The following is a 16,635-nucleotide window of genomic DNA, read 5'->3' as shown; positions in this document are numbered from 1 at the left end:
GAAGCAGGCAGTCACCCAGGCGGGGGCCGCAGATGCCTCCCCTCGTGGTTGCTCTGATGTTCTCAAGCGTTTGAATTCCTCACAGCACACCTTGACGTGCTGCTTGGGGAAGTGTTGTATTTTTTTTTGGTTGTTGTTTGTTTTTACTGGGGAATGAGATCCATTGTAATTACCCATTGTAATTGTAAGAGCCGAGCCAGCGTATTGATGAGTGCTGACGGCAGGTTCTTCAGGTGTTCAGGTCTGACCTTGTCTGGGCCGGGTGCTGTTCGTTTCTTTACCGACGAAATGGCTCGTCGGAGTTCAGAGTTCCGACCTCCGTCGACGATCAAGAATCAGGGACGCTGTCTCGTTTGCCAAGGCGTCGAAAATCAGATGGGCCGGACACATAATGAGATTTGGAAACGACCGCTGGATTAGAGCTGTTACCGACTGGATTCCACGGGATGTCAAAAGACCGCGTGGCCGCCCGCCTACCAGATGGTCAGACTTGTTCATCAAGATCCTGAACGATCGGTTTGAGGCTCTTCGTGTTCCTAGAACGAACAGACGCCATTGGGCTACACTAGCACGGGACAGGGACAGATGGAGACGTTACTGGCGCCCGCTCGAGCACATCGATGATTACTGGGAAGTCGAGTGATCAAGTGATCAAGTTTGTTTTTAATGCCACAGGATAGAATTGAAACTCGTTTTGGTGTTGAGTGTCTGTGGGGTTCTGAAAGATTGGGTGGGGTAATTGTTTACTCATCCCTATTGCAAAAACAACCTCACGTGGGGTCTGGAGCGATAGTACAGCAGGGAGGGTGTCTGTCTGCCTTGCCTGCAGCCGACCCAGGTTCAATCCCCGGCATCCCATATGGTCCCCCCAGCACTACCAGGAGTAATTCCTGAGCATTGCCAGATGTGACCCAAAAGAAAAACAAAAATAATGTCACCCATGTCCTCGGTGGGTGAGCGGAGACTGTTTGCTCCCGGGATGGATCACAGGACCGGATGGAGACCCTCGGCGTTAGCAGCACAGAACTGAGTCTCTCCTGACAGGTGGAGAGGAGGGAGCGCACCTCCGAGCAGCATTTCTCACCAGCCTCTGGATGGCAGCCCCCAGAATATTCCAAGGGGGCCATAGGTGAAAATCACATAAATGGGGGGACCATGGTTCGAGATTAGGGCACCAACTGGGAGGACAAGACATGGGCCTCCACAGGAGAGGAAACAGGATCAGGAATTTGTTGAGAAACATGAACTTAGTGAATAGACTGGGATCTTGACTGAGAGTTTTAGATTTAGTTTGTTGGTGTTTGGAATCATAGAATAAATCAAAACTTAGTTTTAGGATTTGAGTGCTATATTTATTTATTTATTATTTTTTTGCTTTTTGGTCACACCCGGCGATGCACAGGGGTTCCTCCTGGCTCTGTACTCAGGAGTTACTCCTGGCGTTGCTCAGGGGACCATATGGGATGCTGGGAATCGAACCTGGGTCGGCCGCGTGCAAGGCAGACGCCCGGCCCACTGTGCTATCTCTCCAGCCCCGAGTCTTTGAAGATAAGCAAAGGAGGTTGAAACGTTGAATTGGTAGCATATTAATTATGGGATGAAGCTTTGATTTTGGTGAAAATCAGCAGGTGCCATCTTCCCTGAGTCCTCCGTCCGTGTGATGGCAGAAGATCCTGCCACTTGCAAGGAGATCGGTTATGGCTGGCCGCTCTGCAGGACGCACCTGCCTGTGCTCCTGCTCAGGCCGACCGAAGGGCAGTTCCAGCCCTGCCCCTTCGGAATTATTGTTCTGATCGTATGGCATGGAACAGTCTGTCAGCCTTGATTAAGAGCCCGGTGTGTGTGCGTGCTTGTGTGCATGTGTGTGTGTGTTCGTGTGTGTGTGTGTGTGCGCACGTGTGTGTGTGTGTGTGCGCACGTGTGTGTGTGTGTGTGCGTGCGTGCGTGCGTGCGCGCGCGTGCTATGCTGAAAGGAGTGTGGACCATACTTTAAGAGAAGAATACAGTTAGGTACTGTCGGTTTGAAAGATTGATTTGAAGATACAGTAACTCCACATATACCTCCGTTTCCTAAAACACTACAAAAAAATAGTTTGATTCTGCTATTCTACTGGAGCTGGGTAACAGTGCCTTGAGAACTAGAAACTAGATCATCTGAATTACGAGAAAGTAAAAGCTTCCTTATCATAGTACGTCGTAATTTTTTATTGGCGACTTCCTTAATTCATTTGTGGTACATGTCATCGCGGGGTGATTACAGGATGGGATAACCACCCTGTTCCCTGCCTGTTTCTTGTTTCTTCAGCCTTCCAGCCGTGGCCTCTTCCACCCTGGTTTCCATCCTGCCGCCTGCCCCGCCCCCCCCCCCCAACCTTAGGTCTCCTGGTTTCATGCCTTTTTTCCCCATTTATGACATTTTCCACCCCAGGGCCCCCGTGGGATATGCTGGGAAGCAGGGGGTGGGGGGTCTGGTTGAAGAATGCTGCTTTCAGCGACCAATTGGATGCTGGCTACTTGGTCGGCGAGGGTCTCCTCCTCAGTGCTTTGCAGCCCACTTTCTCCTCAGTCTGATGGTGGCGGTGGAGTGGATGGGTCAGTGTTTCAGTCTATGCCCAGCCGTGAGCACAGCCCAGTCTCCAGTGCTGGCAGAGTGGGGGACGGGAAAACAAGTGAGGATCAGTTCTGGGTAGAATTAGGGTTTTCTTGTTTTCCATGTTGCTCGGTGGACGCCATCGGAGAAGCTGGCCACCTACGATACAGACTGCGGCAGCGCAGGAAAAACGGGTTCAGGAATGTGGCCTGCATGTGTGGCCTGGTTTGCCCAGAGCAGCCTGGCGGCCTGGGAATCCGAGGTCCACGTTGGGGTTTGGGGCTCACAGCTGCACTGCCCGTGCTTTGCTCTTCAGGTGCCACCTGTCCTTGTGTCCAGTCTGCTAGCCCTGAAAAGAACTGTGACCATGTTCTGTCGAGTCTGGAGTATGTGGCAGAGAACAGACTCATAGCAGTCACGTCCAACGTGCACACTGGCGCACGCGGGTTCCCCCAGGACGTGTCTTGGCGACCCAACGCTCTCCCGGGAATTTCGGCCAACAGACCAGGGCTTCTCACTGCTCGGTCTCAAGAACGCGGTGGTGTGTGGTGGGGCTTGGGGACCTCCAGGGAGGCACCTGGCAATCCTTGAGGGACCCTATGGTGCCAGGGACTGAACCCAGGTGGGCTGCACCCATCGTGCCCACCCCAGCTTCTGTGCGCCGCCCCCCCAACCTCAGCACTTGCATGCCAACGTCATGTTGTCTGTGCCATGCAGAGGTAAAGCCCAGGTCTTGCCTCACCATGCAGAGAGCTGTCCTTCCTTCAGGGGGGCAGGTGACGCTTCTGAAACCCTGCACCTCTGTTCTGCAGGGAGGAGAGGACGGATTAAATTTATGTCACAAACGGGGAATCTCTGCTTGATGAAGAAAAAAACGAAACTACCTAAGAACTATTCTAAAACTCTAAAGCCCTGAGTGGCAAAAGTGATTTAATAAATTAGCACATCCTGTAAAGTAGAGCTTGGTGTAAAGCCGGTTTCTGTAGCTCTGTGTGGAAGCCGTTCACGCCGTGAGGCTATTGCGGTTGACAAATGCTTCTACCTTTGGTCCCCCTTGTCCTCTGGTAAAGCTCTCTCTGTTGCTGCTTGTTTAGAGTGAAGGGTCAGGGGTAAAGTCCCCCAGGCACTCCCCAAACCCTTCACCCCACCCCAAGAACCCCGCACAGCGAAACAACTCGGAGGAGTTGCCTCTGGCTTGATTGGGAGGAGAGGAATCCAGTCCTAGAGTTTAGGATTTAAAACTTTTGCTTGTTGGTTTTGGGGTCCCACCTGGCTGTGCTCAGGGCTTACTCTAGGCTCTGTGTCCAGGGATCACTCTTGGCGGGCTTGGGGGGACTCATGGGCTGTCAGGGATGGAACCAGACCGATGTCCTCTCCGTTGTACTGTGTCCCCTGCCCCCTAGGGACCTAAACTTTCCAAGCCGTCGATAAATTGGTAGCCTTAATAAACTGCTTTCATGCCTGTGGAAATGCTCTTTTCTCCTAAGGAAGAGACCACCGCGTGGGTTGCGGGGGGTGCAGAGAGCTGCGTTGGGGTAACCGGCAGAGCTGTGAGGGACCTTGTCTCTGAGACGGTGGCCGGGGGGCGGGGGGCTCAAGGTCATCACCCCTGACCTCAGGAAGTAGCTTCCTCCCTGCTCCCTGGCCTCTGCAGGAAGGAATTAGGATACCAGAGAAGCGCTAAATGCCTTCCAGCTGGCCCCTAGTGTCCTCCATGCAGATCAGTAGCTGACGTGGGGATGGAGAGACGTGTCCTGCCTTTGGGGCTCTTGGGGGGGACACGCAGTCTCCTGGGGATGTGAGCAGGGCAGACTGGCCACAGCCCGGCAAGCGCAGCGGGCACACGTGTCTGTCTCCTGCTTCCCTCCTCTCCTCTGCGGCAGGTGCCACCGTCCCTGGCTGCGGGTATGGAGGGAACGGAGCTGCGTGCCCCAGAGCCCACCAGGCTGCTGAAGAGACCCCAGGAGGCGGTGAGGGCGAGCAGGGAGTCACATTCTTGATCCGGTTTTCAAAGGACGTTTGAAGCCTTTTCAAGAGCCGTATCAGGGTTTCAGGCCGGCCTTTGACAATGAACAAAGGAGGGGTGCGCGGTGACGTCACACGGTGTCAGCTACCCGAGTCCCCTGGGCGCTGGGTCGGGTGCCCGGAGATCTCCCCGCGGATGACCTAGATGGGCCGTGTTCCTCTTACCCAGAGCAGGGACACAGCATTTTTCAACACTGACGCGCTCGTGAGCCCGCAGCGTTTCTCAGAGGCTTCGGGGAAACCGGGCAGTGTCGCATCTGGTGCTAATTAAGGCCCCGGAACCAGGTCACTGAGTACAGCGATGAATGGAAGGGCAGCGGATGGAAAAAGCTGTGAATGGGCGGTGGGGGGGGGGGGGAGGAGAGCAGAACTCCCCACCCGGAGATGAGCATCAGGGACCATGTGCTCGGGGGGCGCCCGGGAGCCCCGCTCTGGACCCTCCTGGCCCATGGGCACTGCCCGAGCACAGGGCCCAGCCAGTTCTGTGAGCTGCTCTGAGGCGACGACTGGGCCCGGCCTGAGAAGCGTTTCCTCTCTGTTCCTCTTTGTTCCGTGGCGTCTGCTGGGGGTTCTTGCTGCCGCTTTGCATTCTAATTTGGTTTTAGTTCTTCCTCTCACCTGGTGTTTTGTCTCTCTTTGTGCTTTCTGGAGCCTTCAGGGGCTCAAGGGGTCAGTAAGGCGGGACGGATCTTCCTCTCGGGAAACTATCCTGGGGTGCAGCCTCACTCACAGTTCCCCCACCCCAGACTCCTCGCTGGCACAGTACATTGAACGGACCGACCACTTTGGGGCGGTGGTGGGGAAAGGCCCAGGGCAATGGGCGGCCACCCTTGGGGACCTGGCTGGCACCCCATCTGTCCCCAACCTCGACAGAGGACATGGACCCATGTGGCATTCTTGGAGCAGCGTCTCAGAGCCGGGCAGTGTGGGGCGGGCTCCTCGCTCTGCCCAGGAAAACCCCACGTCTTTCTGAACCTCTGTTTTCTTCTCGGGAAATAGACATTGTAGTAGCCCCTGTCTCGGCGATCATAAAGATTAAAACTAATCTGGGCGCTGGAGCAGTAACACAGTGGGTAGGACGTTTGCCTTGCACGCGGCCAACCCGGGTTCGATTCCCAGCATCCAGTGTGGTCCCCCGAGAACCGCCAGGGATAATTTCTGAGTGTAGAGCCAGGAGTAACCCCTGAGCATCACTGGGTGTGACCCTTAAACCAAAAAAAAAAAAACAAAACCCCATTAAAAAACTCATTTGACAAGTGCTCAGTGCAGAATGGTGCTGAAAACAATTTGTGAGTGGGGGTGGGGGGCGGGAGCCACACCTGGCGATGCTCAGGGGTTACTCCTGGCTCCGTGCTGAGGAATCATGCCTGGCAGGCTCGGGCACCATATGGGTTGCAGGGGATCGAACCCAGGTCAGTCACATGTGAGCCGCGTGGCCTCCTTGCAGTCCTACCGCCCCCTATGACTGTTCTTAAGGACAGTCGCAAACTACAGATGAGCTCAGGTGGGCCGCCCGGTGGCTCTTCTTTGCAGGAACATGCACTGCAGGGTTGTTTCGTGGGATCTGAGTACTTAACGATCTTCTGCAGGAACTGCTTGGGGGCTGGAGTGGAGAAAAACAAAATACACTGAAAGCCTCTGAGCTCACGCACCCCGTCCCCTGGCACCCTGGGGCGGCGGTCTATCTGTCCACCCGTCGCGACCCCCTTCCTGGGAAGGGTCTGCGGCCTGACTGTGCTCTTTCTCTCTCTCTCTCCACAGGTGGCTTCGCCGAGTTTTCCCGCTGCTTCCCCGGCCTCTGCGAAGGGAAGGCCGCCGTGGTCCCCACCTGCATCTCCCAGCCCTGCTTACCTGTGGCCAACGTCGGGCCCACCCGGATCCTCCCCAACCTCTATCTCGGCTGCCAGCGGGATGTCCTCAACCAGGTAGGTACTCCCCCGGACGTCCTCCTCCAGGGGGCGCTGTGTCCCAGACACCCCAATCCTTGGGGTGCAGCGGACAGCCTCCCACATGGGACTCTCCCCGGCAGTGCTCGGAGGTCTGGGTGTATTGTGTGTGTGGCGGGGGCTGCCAGAGCTGCACCCAGCATTGTAGGGGCTCAAGGGGCGCAGGGAGCAGGGGTTGGAACTGGCGCTCCAGCCCTTTAAAGGCACTGTCTCCCCGGGTTATCACTGGGAACCGAAATTGTCGCCTAGGCCAGTCACCGCGGGGCACGGGGATACCAGAGACGAGAAGTGAGACGGTCCTTCCCAGGGTGTGCTGGACTTCCTCGGGGGTCCCCGTGCCTTCATGGGGTCTCAGGGACCAGCAGGAAGGCTGGGGACTCCCGCCGGATCCACATGGAGAAAAAGTTCCGTGACGGCCGGACCCGCTGGGGAGGGTGATGGTGGCTGCCTGGGAGCACGGACTTGAAAAGGCTGTGGGCTCTGCCCATTGTGGGCGCGCCTTGCCTTTGCCCCTGCCCCAGCCCCCCGGAACCCACATCCACCCAGCAGGGAGGCCACAGCTCTAGGGAGGCTCGGAGGGTTAGGGGAGAGAGACAAAAGAAAAAAAAACAGTAAAGATCATCATTTTAAATAAAATTTAAAAACACGGTTTTTTTTGGCCTTACAATGACTATATTTGGAATGGTAACTTAAATGCATATTGATACTAGAATCTCCCCCAGCCACGGCCTTGTTTGTCTCGTGTTTGGACAGAACCACACCTCAGGGTGCCCCGGGGCAGCTCCCGAACCTGTGCGATGGTTGGGGGACCAGGTGGAGCCGGGGGGCAAACTCGGGCCCCTGGGTGCCCTCTGGCCTGCAGAGGAAGTGGCCCAGCACGGCTCCAAGTTCCACACCGGGCAGCGGGTGCAGGGCCATGGCAGGGAGGGCACCGTTTGCTGGGCTGTGCCCATTTCACACGCCACACTGAGGCCAGGCGGGGTCCATCTTCAGAAGGTCTCTGTGGGCTGGTGGGAAGTCATTGGCTGCCACGTGTGGATGAAAGTGACCGTTAACTCTGGAAAGCAGGTAGACCCTTCCCTGCAATAATAGTGGCCGGAGAGAGCATCAGCAGAATGAGCTAACGGAATAATTGTAGGAATTTTCAGGAGAAACTCGAACTTTCTGCCCAGTGCTCTCCCCACCCAAGCCGACCCCGGGCAGAGTGCTCACAACCAGGCAGTGGGATTTGTTCTCAGACCTGCTAGACTTTAGCAGATTAATTACCTTAATTAAAATATTCTATTTTCTTACAATTTAGTTTTATTGTAATATTTTTTTGTGAAATTGAACATAGAAACCACAAAATAATGAGAATTTTTTATGTTTTATAATTTTATGTGTTTGAGAGAAATTAAAATCTCTTTGCTTATGAATGTTATAATCACTTTATAAAAAACTAATAAAAAATTGGCCTTTATCATGAAAAAAAAATATTCTAGGTCCTCAGGAGACAGGAACGAGGGAAGAAAAGTTTTTGTGTGTGACCTAACTTGAATGTTTATAATTTATGTATTTTGTCTTTGTGGGTCACACACGGTGATGCTCAGGGGTTACTACTGGCTTTGCACTCAGGAATTACTCCTGGCGGTGCACTGGGACCATATGGGATGCTGGGGATCGAACCCGGGTCAGCCACATGCAAGGCAACTAAACTTGAATGTTTAAGCAAGATTCAGCGAAGACAGGTTGCTGTATTTCCCCCTCACCCCCCTGAAACTAGAGGGAGTGAGGTGAGTGAGACATTCCGGGACAGTGAGAGTCTGCTGAATCCCAAGTTCCTGCTCTTTTCTAAGGAAACTGCATTTGGGAGATGCCCTAGGTTGTGGTTGCCAAGACTCTCACTGAGCGAACCTTGCAGGCGCCTTTAATGTTCCCTGTCCTGTCACCCCAGCCCTGGTGCCAGCCAAGCCGCCGATGGGAGCCTTGTTCTCTGTCAGCTGTACTATTTTCTCTTTCTTTCCTTTTTCCCCCTTCTTTTTCGGTCACTCCTGGCTCTGCACTCAGGAATCACTCCTGGCGGTGCTCAGGGGACCATATGGGATGCTGGGAATTGAACCCAGGTCGGCTGCATGCAAGGCAAACGCCCTACCCGCTGTGCTATCGTTCCAGCCCCAGTTGTACTATTTTCAGTCCCCGTTTTTGTCCTTACAAGGTGGCTGCTGTGAACGTGCGTCTCTGGAGTATCACAGCATGTGGGGGTGGGGGCAGGGTCAGGGCACTGTAATGGTGCTTGGGGATATTGTCCGTGGACCGAACTTGCTGTTGTCATGGCGTCAGAGTCCCTCCATGGTGGCTGCCTTCCCCCCCCACCCCGCAGGACCTGATGCAGCAGAACGGGATTGGCTACGTGCTGAACGCCAGCAGCACCTGCCCCAAGCCCGACTTCATCCCCGACTCGCACTTCCTGCGCGTGCCCGTGAACGACAGCTTCTGCGAGAAGATTCTGCCGTGGCTGGACAAATCGGTGGATTTCATTGGTGAGTGTTGTGCGGGTTGTCCTGTTCTCCCTGGGTGGTGTTATACGTGCCCATGGTGGGGGTTTGGCCGCCCTTCTTTGATCCTTCAGCAAGAGGCATCCATGCTGGAGATATCAGAAGCCTGGGCATGGCCAAGGTGCCATCCTGTGTGTGTTGCCCTCCCCCCCTGGCTAAGTCAGTCCCTCTGCCCAGTTGGAGCCTGGTCGGGCCTGATACTGTGTATTTGCAAATGTCCAACAACCGCTGAAACTGGAGGAAGGAGATGTTGTACCCCATCTTTTCTGTTTTTGTTATTGGGCCACACCCGGCGATGCTCAGCTCTTACTCCCGACTCTGCACTCAGAAGTCACTCCTGGCGGTGCTTGGGGGATCGCATGGGATGCCGGGGACTTAATCCGGGTTGACCACGTGCAAGACAGATGCCCTCCCCGATGTGCTGTCACTCTGGCCCTGCTCATTGTTTCTTTTACAGTACAGAGAAGTTTCTTAGTCAGATAAAGTCCCATTTGTTTTATCTTTGCTTCCGTGTGCTTGGCAAATGGTCTTGAGTCATCAAAGGTGCTTCTAGATTCAGTGTCATAAAATATTCTTTATGACACATTTTCCTCAGTGTGTTATATGGACCCAGGTCTGACATCAAGGTCTTTCATCCATTTTGACGCTGTGTGAGAAACAGGCCTTTTCCCGGCAGCTCTTTTACTCATCGGCTTTCCTTGCTTCACTTTCCATTCCTTTCTCCTTTGTGAAGATTAACTGTCCATATACTTGGACTTCCCTCTGGCTTTCCAAGTGTGTTCCACCAATCTGAGAGTCTGTCCTGATTCCAGTACCACTGTCTGGATTTAAACTATTCTTTATGGTACAGTTTAAAATGGGGGTAAGATGGGGCTGGAGAGATAGCACAGGGGGTAGGGCGTTTGCCTTGCACGCAGCCGACCCGGGTTCGATTCCCAGCATCTTATGGTCCCCTGAGCACCGCCAGGAGTCACTCCTGAGTGCAGAGCCAGGAGTGACCCAAAAAAAGAAAAATAAAAAAATGGGGGTAAGAGAAGCAAACCCCCCCCACACACACACCCCGCTATCATTTTCCTGGACGGCAGGGCCGTTGGGGATTTTATAACTCCGTAGAAACTTCACCAGCATTTTGTCTTGCTTGATTGGTCTTGGGTAGAACAATGAAATCTGGAATATTTATGAAATGGGCTGTGGTACCTTGGAGTTGGGCTCATTACAGAAACGATGTGAGATTCGGTAAAGGTAGGGTAGAGCCTGCCCCAGGAGTGAAAAAGGAAGACTTAGCTCAATGGCAACACACGCACACACGCACACACACACACACACACACACACACACACACTTACACACAACGGTGGAGCGTCAAGTCCAACCCAGCACTGTGTAAAACGGTTTTATCACCCTCCCCATCACCTTGGGGGTCCCCAGACAATGAGGGGAGCATCATCGATGGGACCCCTCATTCCTTTGTTCTCATCCAATGTCTGTGGGACAGGCTGCCCCCTGTGGGCTGGGTACCAGGGAAAGAATGAGCCCAGTCAGAGAGGTCTAGCGCCTAGCGCCTGCTGGAAGGAATTCCTAATCTGTGCAGGGTTTGCTTCTTAAATCTGACAAATAAAGTCGAGCCACTTGGTAATACAGAGAAAAGTCACCTTAGAAACACAGGTAGGCCTAGTGGCCCCTGATGGGAAGGTGGTAGGGGCTTGGGATCCAACTGTGTTGGTGGAGGAGATCGGGCCCCAGATTACAGCACTGGTGAGGAAGCTCATCCTGAAGAAGCGGGAAGACTTGTAAACACTCTCGCCTGTCCTGCAGTTCCCAGCCCTCCCCGCCTTGCAGGGCTAACCAAAGCAAACTCAAATGGTGCTTTCAAGGGTGAAGTCACTGATGCTCCTTCCTCCACTCTTATCCTAGCTACCCTGTTCATCACTCCTGGTGGGAGGGAGGGAGGGAGGGAGAGAGGGAACATTCTATTAGATTATTTGCATTTCAGAACAACCCATTGAAACTCCTAACCAGTGAGTGCTCGTGCCCAATGAGTCATCAGCCAATAAGAACCTTTAGCCTAGGAGACCATGTGGCAAATGGCAGTATTTCAGGAATAATCTCCTCCCTGTCGAATGAGGTCAGTTCCTACATCCCAGTCTGTTGTGACAACTGAAAGAAAGCAGACGCACTCAATAAATAATTTTTGCATGGTCACGGTCACAGTCCTCCCGTTGTTCATCGATTTGCTCGAGCGGGCCCAGTAACGTCTCCAGTGTGAGACTTTGTTGTTACTGTGTTTGGCATACCGAATACGTCACGGGTAAGCTTGCCGGGGCTGGAGCATTTGCCTTGCACGCGACCAACATGGCCAACCTGAGTGTGAGTCCTCCACCCCTCTCGGAGAGCCCGGCAAGCTACCGAGAGTATCTCGCCAGCACAGCAAAGCCTGGCAATTTTTGCATATAAATAAAAAATTACTTGTGATCAATGTAAAAAAAAAAGAAAAAAAAAGAAACACAGGTAGGATGTTTGCCTTTCATGTGGCAGACCCAGGTTCAATCCCTGGCATCCTATATGGTCCCGCAAGCAATGCCAGGAGTGATTCCTGAGTGCAGAGCCAGGAGTAACCCCTGAGCATCGCCAGGTGTGACCCAAAAAGCAAAAAAAAAAAAAGGCAAAAAAAGAAAAAGAAATCCAGGGAGCCAGTTTAATCAGCTTAATCAATGGCTTAATCAAAAGAGGCACAGGGAGGGGGCTGGGGCTGGAGCAATAGTAGTCCAGCGAGTAGGGCGTTTGCCTTGCACGTGGCTGACCTGGGTTCGATTCCCAGCATCCCATATGGTCCCCCGAACACTGCCAGGGGTAATTCCTGAGTACAGAGTCAGGAGTAACCCCTGAGCATCACCGGGTGTGACCCAAAAAGAAAAACAAAAAAAGGAGCGATTGCACAGTGATCGGCAGCTTTGCATGCTGCCGACCCGGGTTCAATACCCAACACCCCAGGAGTAACCCCCGAACATCAAAAACCAATGAAAGAAAAAAGAAATAGGGCAGCAGGAAGCGGCAGGAAATTGGGGTCCCCGCTGGGAAAAGGCGCTTGATCTGGGCCCTCCTGTGTGGTTCCGGCTGTCACCAAGAATGTGAGTGCTGGGGAGGTGACCTGGGACGGCGCAGGAGGCGAGTGGGGGGGGCGGGGGCATGACCCCCGGGGACAGCCCTGCGCCCGTGGTGACCCTTCCCCTCCCACCCTGCAGAGAAGGCCAAGGCCTCCAACGGCTGCGTGCTGGTCCACTGCCTGGCCGGCATCTCGCGCTCGGCCACCATCGCCATCGCCTACATCATGAAGAGGATGGACATGTCCCTGGACGAGGCCTACAGGTGAGCCCGACAGGGAGCCAGGGACAGGGCGAGCTTCCGCGCTCAGTGCTCAGTGCTCCTTCCCCCAGGCGGCTCCTCTTGGGAACCCGGGAGCTCAGTGACGGCTGCTCGTCACCCTGTTCTGTCTGTAGCATTTTGGCCGGACTCCGCAGTGACCTGCCCTCAACCCCCGCCCATGAGAAACGAGGCAGCGGGGCTGGGGTGTGCTGGGTGAGGAGTGCCCGTGTCCCCCAGCGCTGTCTCGGGGCTGGTGACAAGTCCCTACTGGGGTGCGTCCCGTCTGCCAGACGTGGGCCCAAATGGCGTCTGCCTGAGGAAGGGGCAGGAGTGACCCCCTCCAGCCCCGACTGCCTGTGCCGGGCCACCCGGGGGGATCAGCGCCGGTGCCCTGGCGGGTCTGTCTCGCACGCGGGTGTCCCAGCATTGTCGCACGGGGCAGAGCAGCTGCTGAGGCGTGTGGTGGCGGGGGTCATCCCCATGTCTCGCCCACCACTGCCACGTGCCGGGGACACAGAGCCCGCCTGCAGAGCCAGCGCACAGACTGCCCCGTCGCGTCCACTTCAGAGGAACGAAGCCGAAACGGCTTTGACGCTCTAGTGGCCTCACACCCACCTTCTGGGCCCAGTTTTCATTTGCGGCCGGTCCTGGCTCTGTGATCAGAGCCAGAGACATGGCCCTTGTGTCTCTGGCCCTCCTCGGTCATAAATCACATGGTGCAGGGGAGGGTCCCCGCGTGGAGGGCAGGGCCGGCCCCTCAACCAGGCTCTCTGCAGACCAGGTGACCGAAGCGAGAGTCCTGGCCCCTGCCTGCACGCACCCGGGGGTCTCCCATGCAGGGCTCCTCTTGCCTGCCCCCGTGAAGGGGGTTCCTGGACCCGGTAGACCAATGTCCCTCCCCTCCCTCCCCGCCCCCGTGTCTGGGCGCTTCCACGAGGGCCCCATCTCCCTGCCCAGTGTCCTGAGCGTGTCTCCGTCCTCCCTCCCGCCCACCCCAGGTTCGTGAAGGAGAAGAGACCCACCATCTCGCCCAACTTCAACTTCCTGGGCCAGCTCCTGGAGTATGAAAAGAAGATCCAGGGTGGCACTCCAGGTCCCAGGAGCAGAGCCAAGGTGCCGCCCATGGAGCCGCTGCCGCTGCCCCCGCCAACGCCGCCACCACCACGAGAGCCGGGCCCCGCCGCCCCCGAGGCCCCCCGGGACGCCGCCTGCGCCCACCCCGCTACCTCAGAGGCCGCAGGGCCCCCGCCCGGGCGCCCCCCGCCCGAGGACGGCCCCCTGGTGCAGGCGCTCAACGGGCTGCACCTGCCCCCGGACAGGCTGGGGGACAGCAGCAAGCTCAAGCGCTCCTTCTCGCTGGACATCAAGTCCGTGTCGTACTCGGCCGGCGTGGCCGCCTCGGCGGCGCTGCACGCGCTGGCCGCCGACGAGGCCCTGGACTACTACAAGCCCTCGGCCGCGCTGGACGGGCCCGGCAAGCTGTGCCAGTTCTCCCCGGTGGAAGAGGTCTCGGAGCAGACCCCCGAGAGCAGCCCGGACCAGGAGCGGCCGCAGCCCGCCCGGCCACCGCCCGAGAGCCAGGGCCCGCGGCCACACCCGCCCCGGGTGCCCCCGCGGCCCCCGGTGCCTCCACCCCTGCACCGCAGCGGCAGCGTGGAAGACAATCACCACCCCGGCTTCCTCTTCGGCCTCAAGGGCTGGCATTCGGACATCCTGGCGCCCCCGGCTGCCCTCGCCAGCAGCTGGTATTTCGCCGCCGAGTCCTCCCACTTCTACCCGCCGACGGCGGCCGTGTACGGCGGCGGTGGCGGGGGCGGTGGCGGCTACTCGGCCTACAGCTGCGGCCAGCTGCCCACGTGCGGCGAGCAGGGCCTGTCGGTGCGCCGGCGGCACAAGCCCAGCGACCGCGCCGACTCGCGGCGCAGCTGGCACGAGGAGAGCCCCTTCGAGAAGCAGTTCAAGCGCCGCAGCTGCCAGATGGAGTTCGGCGAGGGGCTCCTGTCCGAGAGCCGCGCCCGGGAGGAGCTGGGCAAGGTGGGCAGCCAGTCGAGCTTCTCCGGCAGCATGGAGATCATCGAGGTGTCCTGAGCGGGCGGCGCCGGGCCCCCCGCGGACTAGTCCCTGTAAATCTGAAAGAGAGAAATATATCTTATCTGTACATACATCCGTATCGGGGGGGAAGCGGAGCCACGGGGTCAGAGAGCCACGCGGGGGCCGCCGCGCGGTTGTACACCCTTCCAGCCACCAAAGGGTGGACGCCAGACCGCCCCGCGGTGGCTCGGCATCCGAGGAGGCCCGGACGGTGCCCGCCAGATCTCAGAGGCTCGTCTCTGCCTTGCCCCTTCCCTGCCCCTCTTTGCGCTGACACTGAGCCAGCTTGTGGGGCGCTGGCAGGCCCTGCCCGGGACAGCGCCCGTCCGAGCGGTAGATCCCGGAGAAACGGTCAGTGGCGCCCGCATCCCCCACCCCGTCCTTGCTCTGCGGGGCCTTGCGGAGATCTGCCTCCGAGCAGACCCAGTACCTCAGACCACACAGCCGGGGCCTCGCCACCCCCACAACCCGCCGCCTGTCTTCTAGGCATTGTGAATAGGTAGGTAGCTAGCGACACTCAGACCAATCCACACCGTCTCTGCGCGCTCCCGGGCGGGCGGGACGGGGCCGGTTCCTTTCTTTTTTCTCCTCTTTTTTTTTTTCTCAGCGTTTCACAAAATGAGAGGAGGGGGAGCATCTAGAAAATCAGTCTAGCATCATGATTTGTAAGCTAAAATATGTATGGGGGGAGGGGAAGGCAGCCCCACCCCCAACCTCCACCCCTCACCCCTGCTCTAAATCAAAGCTGTCCAGAACAGTCAACCCTTAAATAAGGAATAAACTTGGGGGCGGGGAGGGCAGACAGGTGCCTTTCCTTGGGCAGAGAGCGGGGCAACCGCACCGCGGGCTCCTGGCCAGGGCCGGTGGTGAGTGGCCGCGGAGACGCCCTGGGTGTCACTGCAGAAAGGCAGGACGTGCCAGGGACAGAAGACCTGAGAAGGTTCCACGAGTAGTGAGCGACAGGTGCTGGTGCTCGCGGGTCGAGAAAGGGAGGTTCCGTAGGCACAGGACAGGACAGGAAGGGCCCGGGGGAGAGGCTGGCAAGCTACCATCAGTGGTGTCGTCGTTCGAGAAGGAGCAGAGGAGACGCTGGGACCAGGCTCCCTCCGTCCCTGACCCGCGGTCACGGTGTGGACACAGCTCGGGCCACTGGACACGGGGTGCCTCCAGCGACTTCCAGCCGTGCCAGGGGCGAGTGGGGGCCTCCTCCCCCCACCCCCCGGGGAAGCCTGCGCTGCCCAGCCCTGACCTTTCCTGGAGCGTAGCTAGTTGCTGACTCAAATCTCAGGTTTTTCGATGTTGGAGGCATGCATGGTCCATTGACGAGGCGACTTAACCGTTTCCTCAGGCGACCCAGAACACACTTTGGCTGGGCACGGGGTGAGGACAGAAGGGGCAGTGTCCTGCTCCGTGACGCGAGCTCGCCCCTGTCACCTGCAGTTCTGGATGTGACCGGGCTGCCCCGCCTCTCCGTGCCCCAAGAGTTCTGTGGGTCCGTGTCGGGGAGGGATGGGGGGGCCCTCCATCCTCGGGGATCCTTCCTGGCCACCGTCCTCTCTTCTGTCACCACGGTCTTCGTTCTTTGGTTGCTTCTGTCAAGGAATGAAGCACCAGAGGCCAGCCCCGAGGTGCGAGGTGGCGGGCGTGGAGGAGAGGTGGTGTCCAGGCTCGAGCCAGACGCCCACGAGACACACTGGGGAACGGGGAAGGACACGTGCCAAGTTGGGTGGTCAGACTGTACAGCTGTTTCGCGTGAACCGTGTTCCTTTGGAAGAAGGCAAGCTGCTGAATGGTTCTATTGTGCAGTTCTTGTTTGATGTGTCATGTATGTTAATATGATGGAATAAAATCAAAACTGGTACCTGTTTATACGTAAGGACGCGAAGGGCTCCCTCTTTGCAGCTGTGCGCGGTGTCAACAGCAGCATCCAGGCCGTGGAGGAGGCGGGGTGGGGTGTGGGGTGAAGAGGGGGTGTCTTACAAAGTGGGGTCTCGCTCCTACTTCCCAAATGTGGCAGAGAAACACACACTACAGGGGGCCAGAAAGGTAGTCCAGTGGGTAGTGCACTTGCCTTGGCTGACCCAGT

General features: G+C 57.0%; 1 protein-coding gene across 4 annotated transcripts in view; it reads left to right on the top strand.

Annotated features, from left to right (window-relative positions):
- The window catches only part of DUSP16 (dual specificity phosphatase 16), a 60,448-nt gene extending 44,028 nt beyond the window's left edge, over positions 1-16,420 (top strand). For all 4 annotated transcript variants that reach the window (XM_056117967.1, XM_056117978.1, XM_056117997.1 and 1 more), the window contains 4 exons: positions 6,377-6,540; positions 8,921-9,080; positions 12,338-12,461; positions 13,457-16,420. In XM_056117967.1, the coding sequence (XP_055973942.1) occupies positions 6,377-6,540; positions 8,921-9,080; positions 12,338-12,461; positions 13,457-14,546 (1,538 nt within the window). In that variant the 3' untranslated portion in view covers positions 14,547-16,420. The remainder of the gene's footprint in view (positions 1-6,376; positions 6,541-8,920; positions 9,081-12,337; positions 12,462-13,456) is intronic.
- Positions 16,421-16,635: the final 215 nt, after the last annotated feature.

This window comes from Sorex fumeus, unplaced genomic scaffold, assembly GCF_029834395.1.
Source record: "Sorex fumeus unplaced genomic scaffold, SorFum_2.1 ptg000003l, whole genome shotgun sequence".
Lineage (NCBI taxonomy): Eukaryota > Metazoa > Chordata > Mammalia > Eulipotyphla > Soricidae > Sorex > Sorex fumeus.
This window is presented reverse-complemented; position numbering and strand designations above follow the sequence as displayed.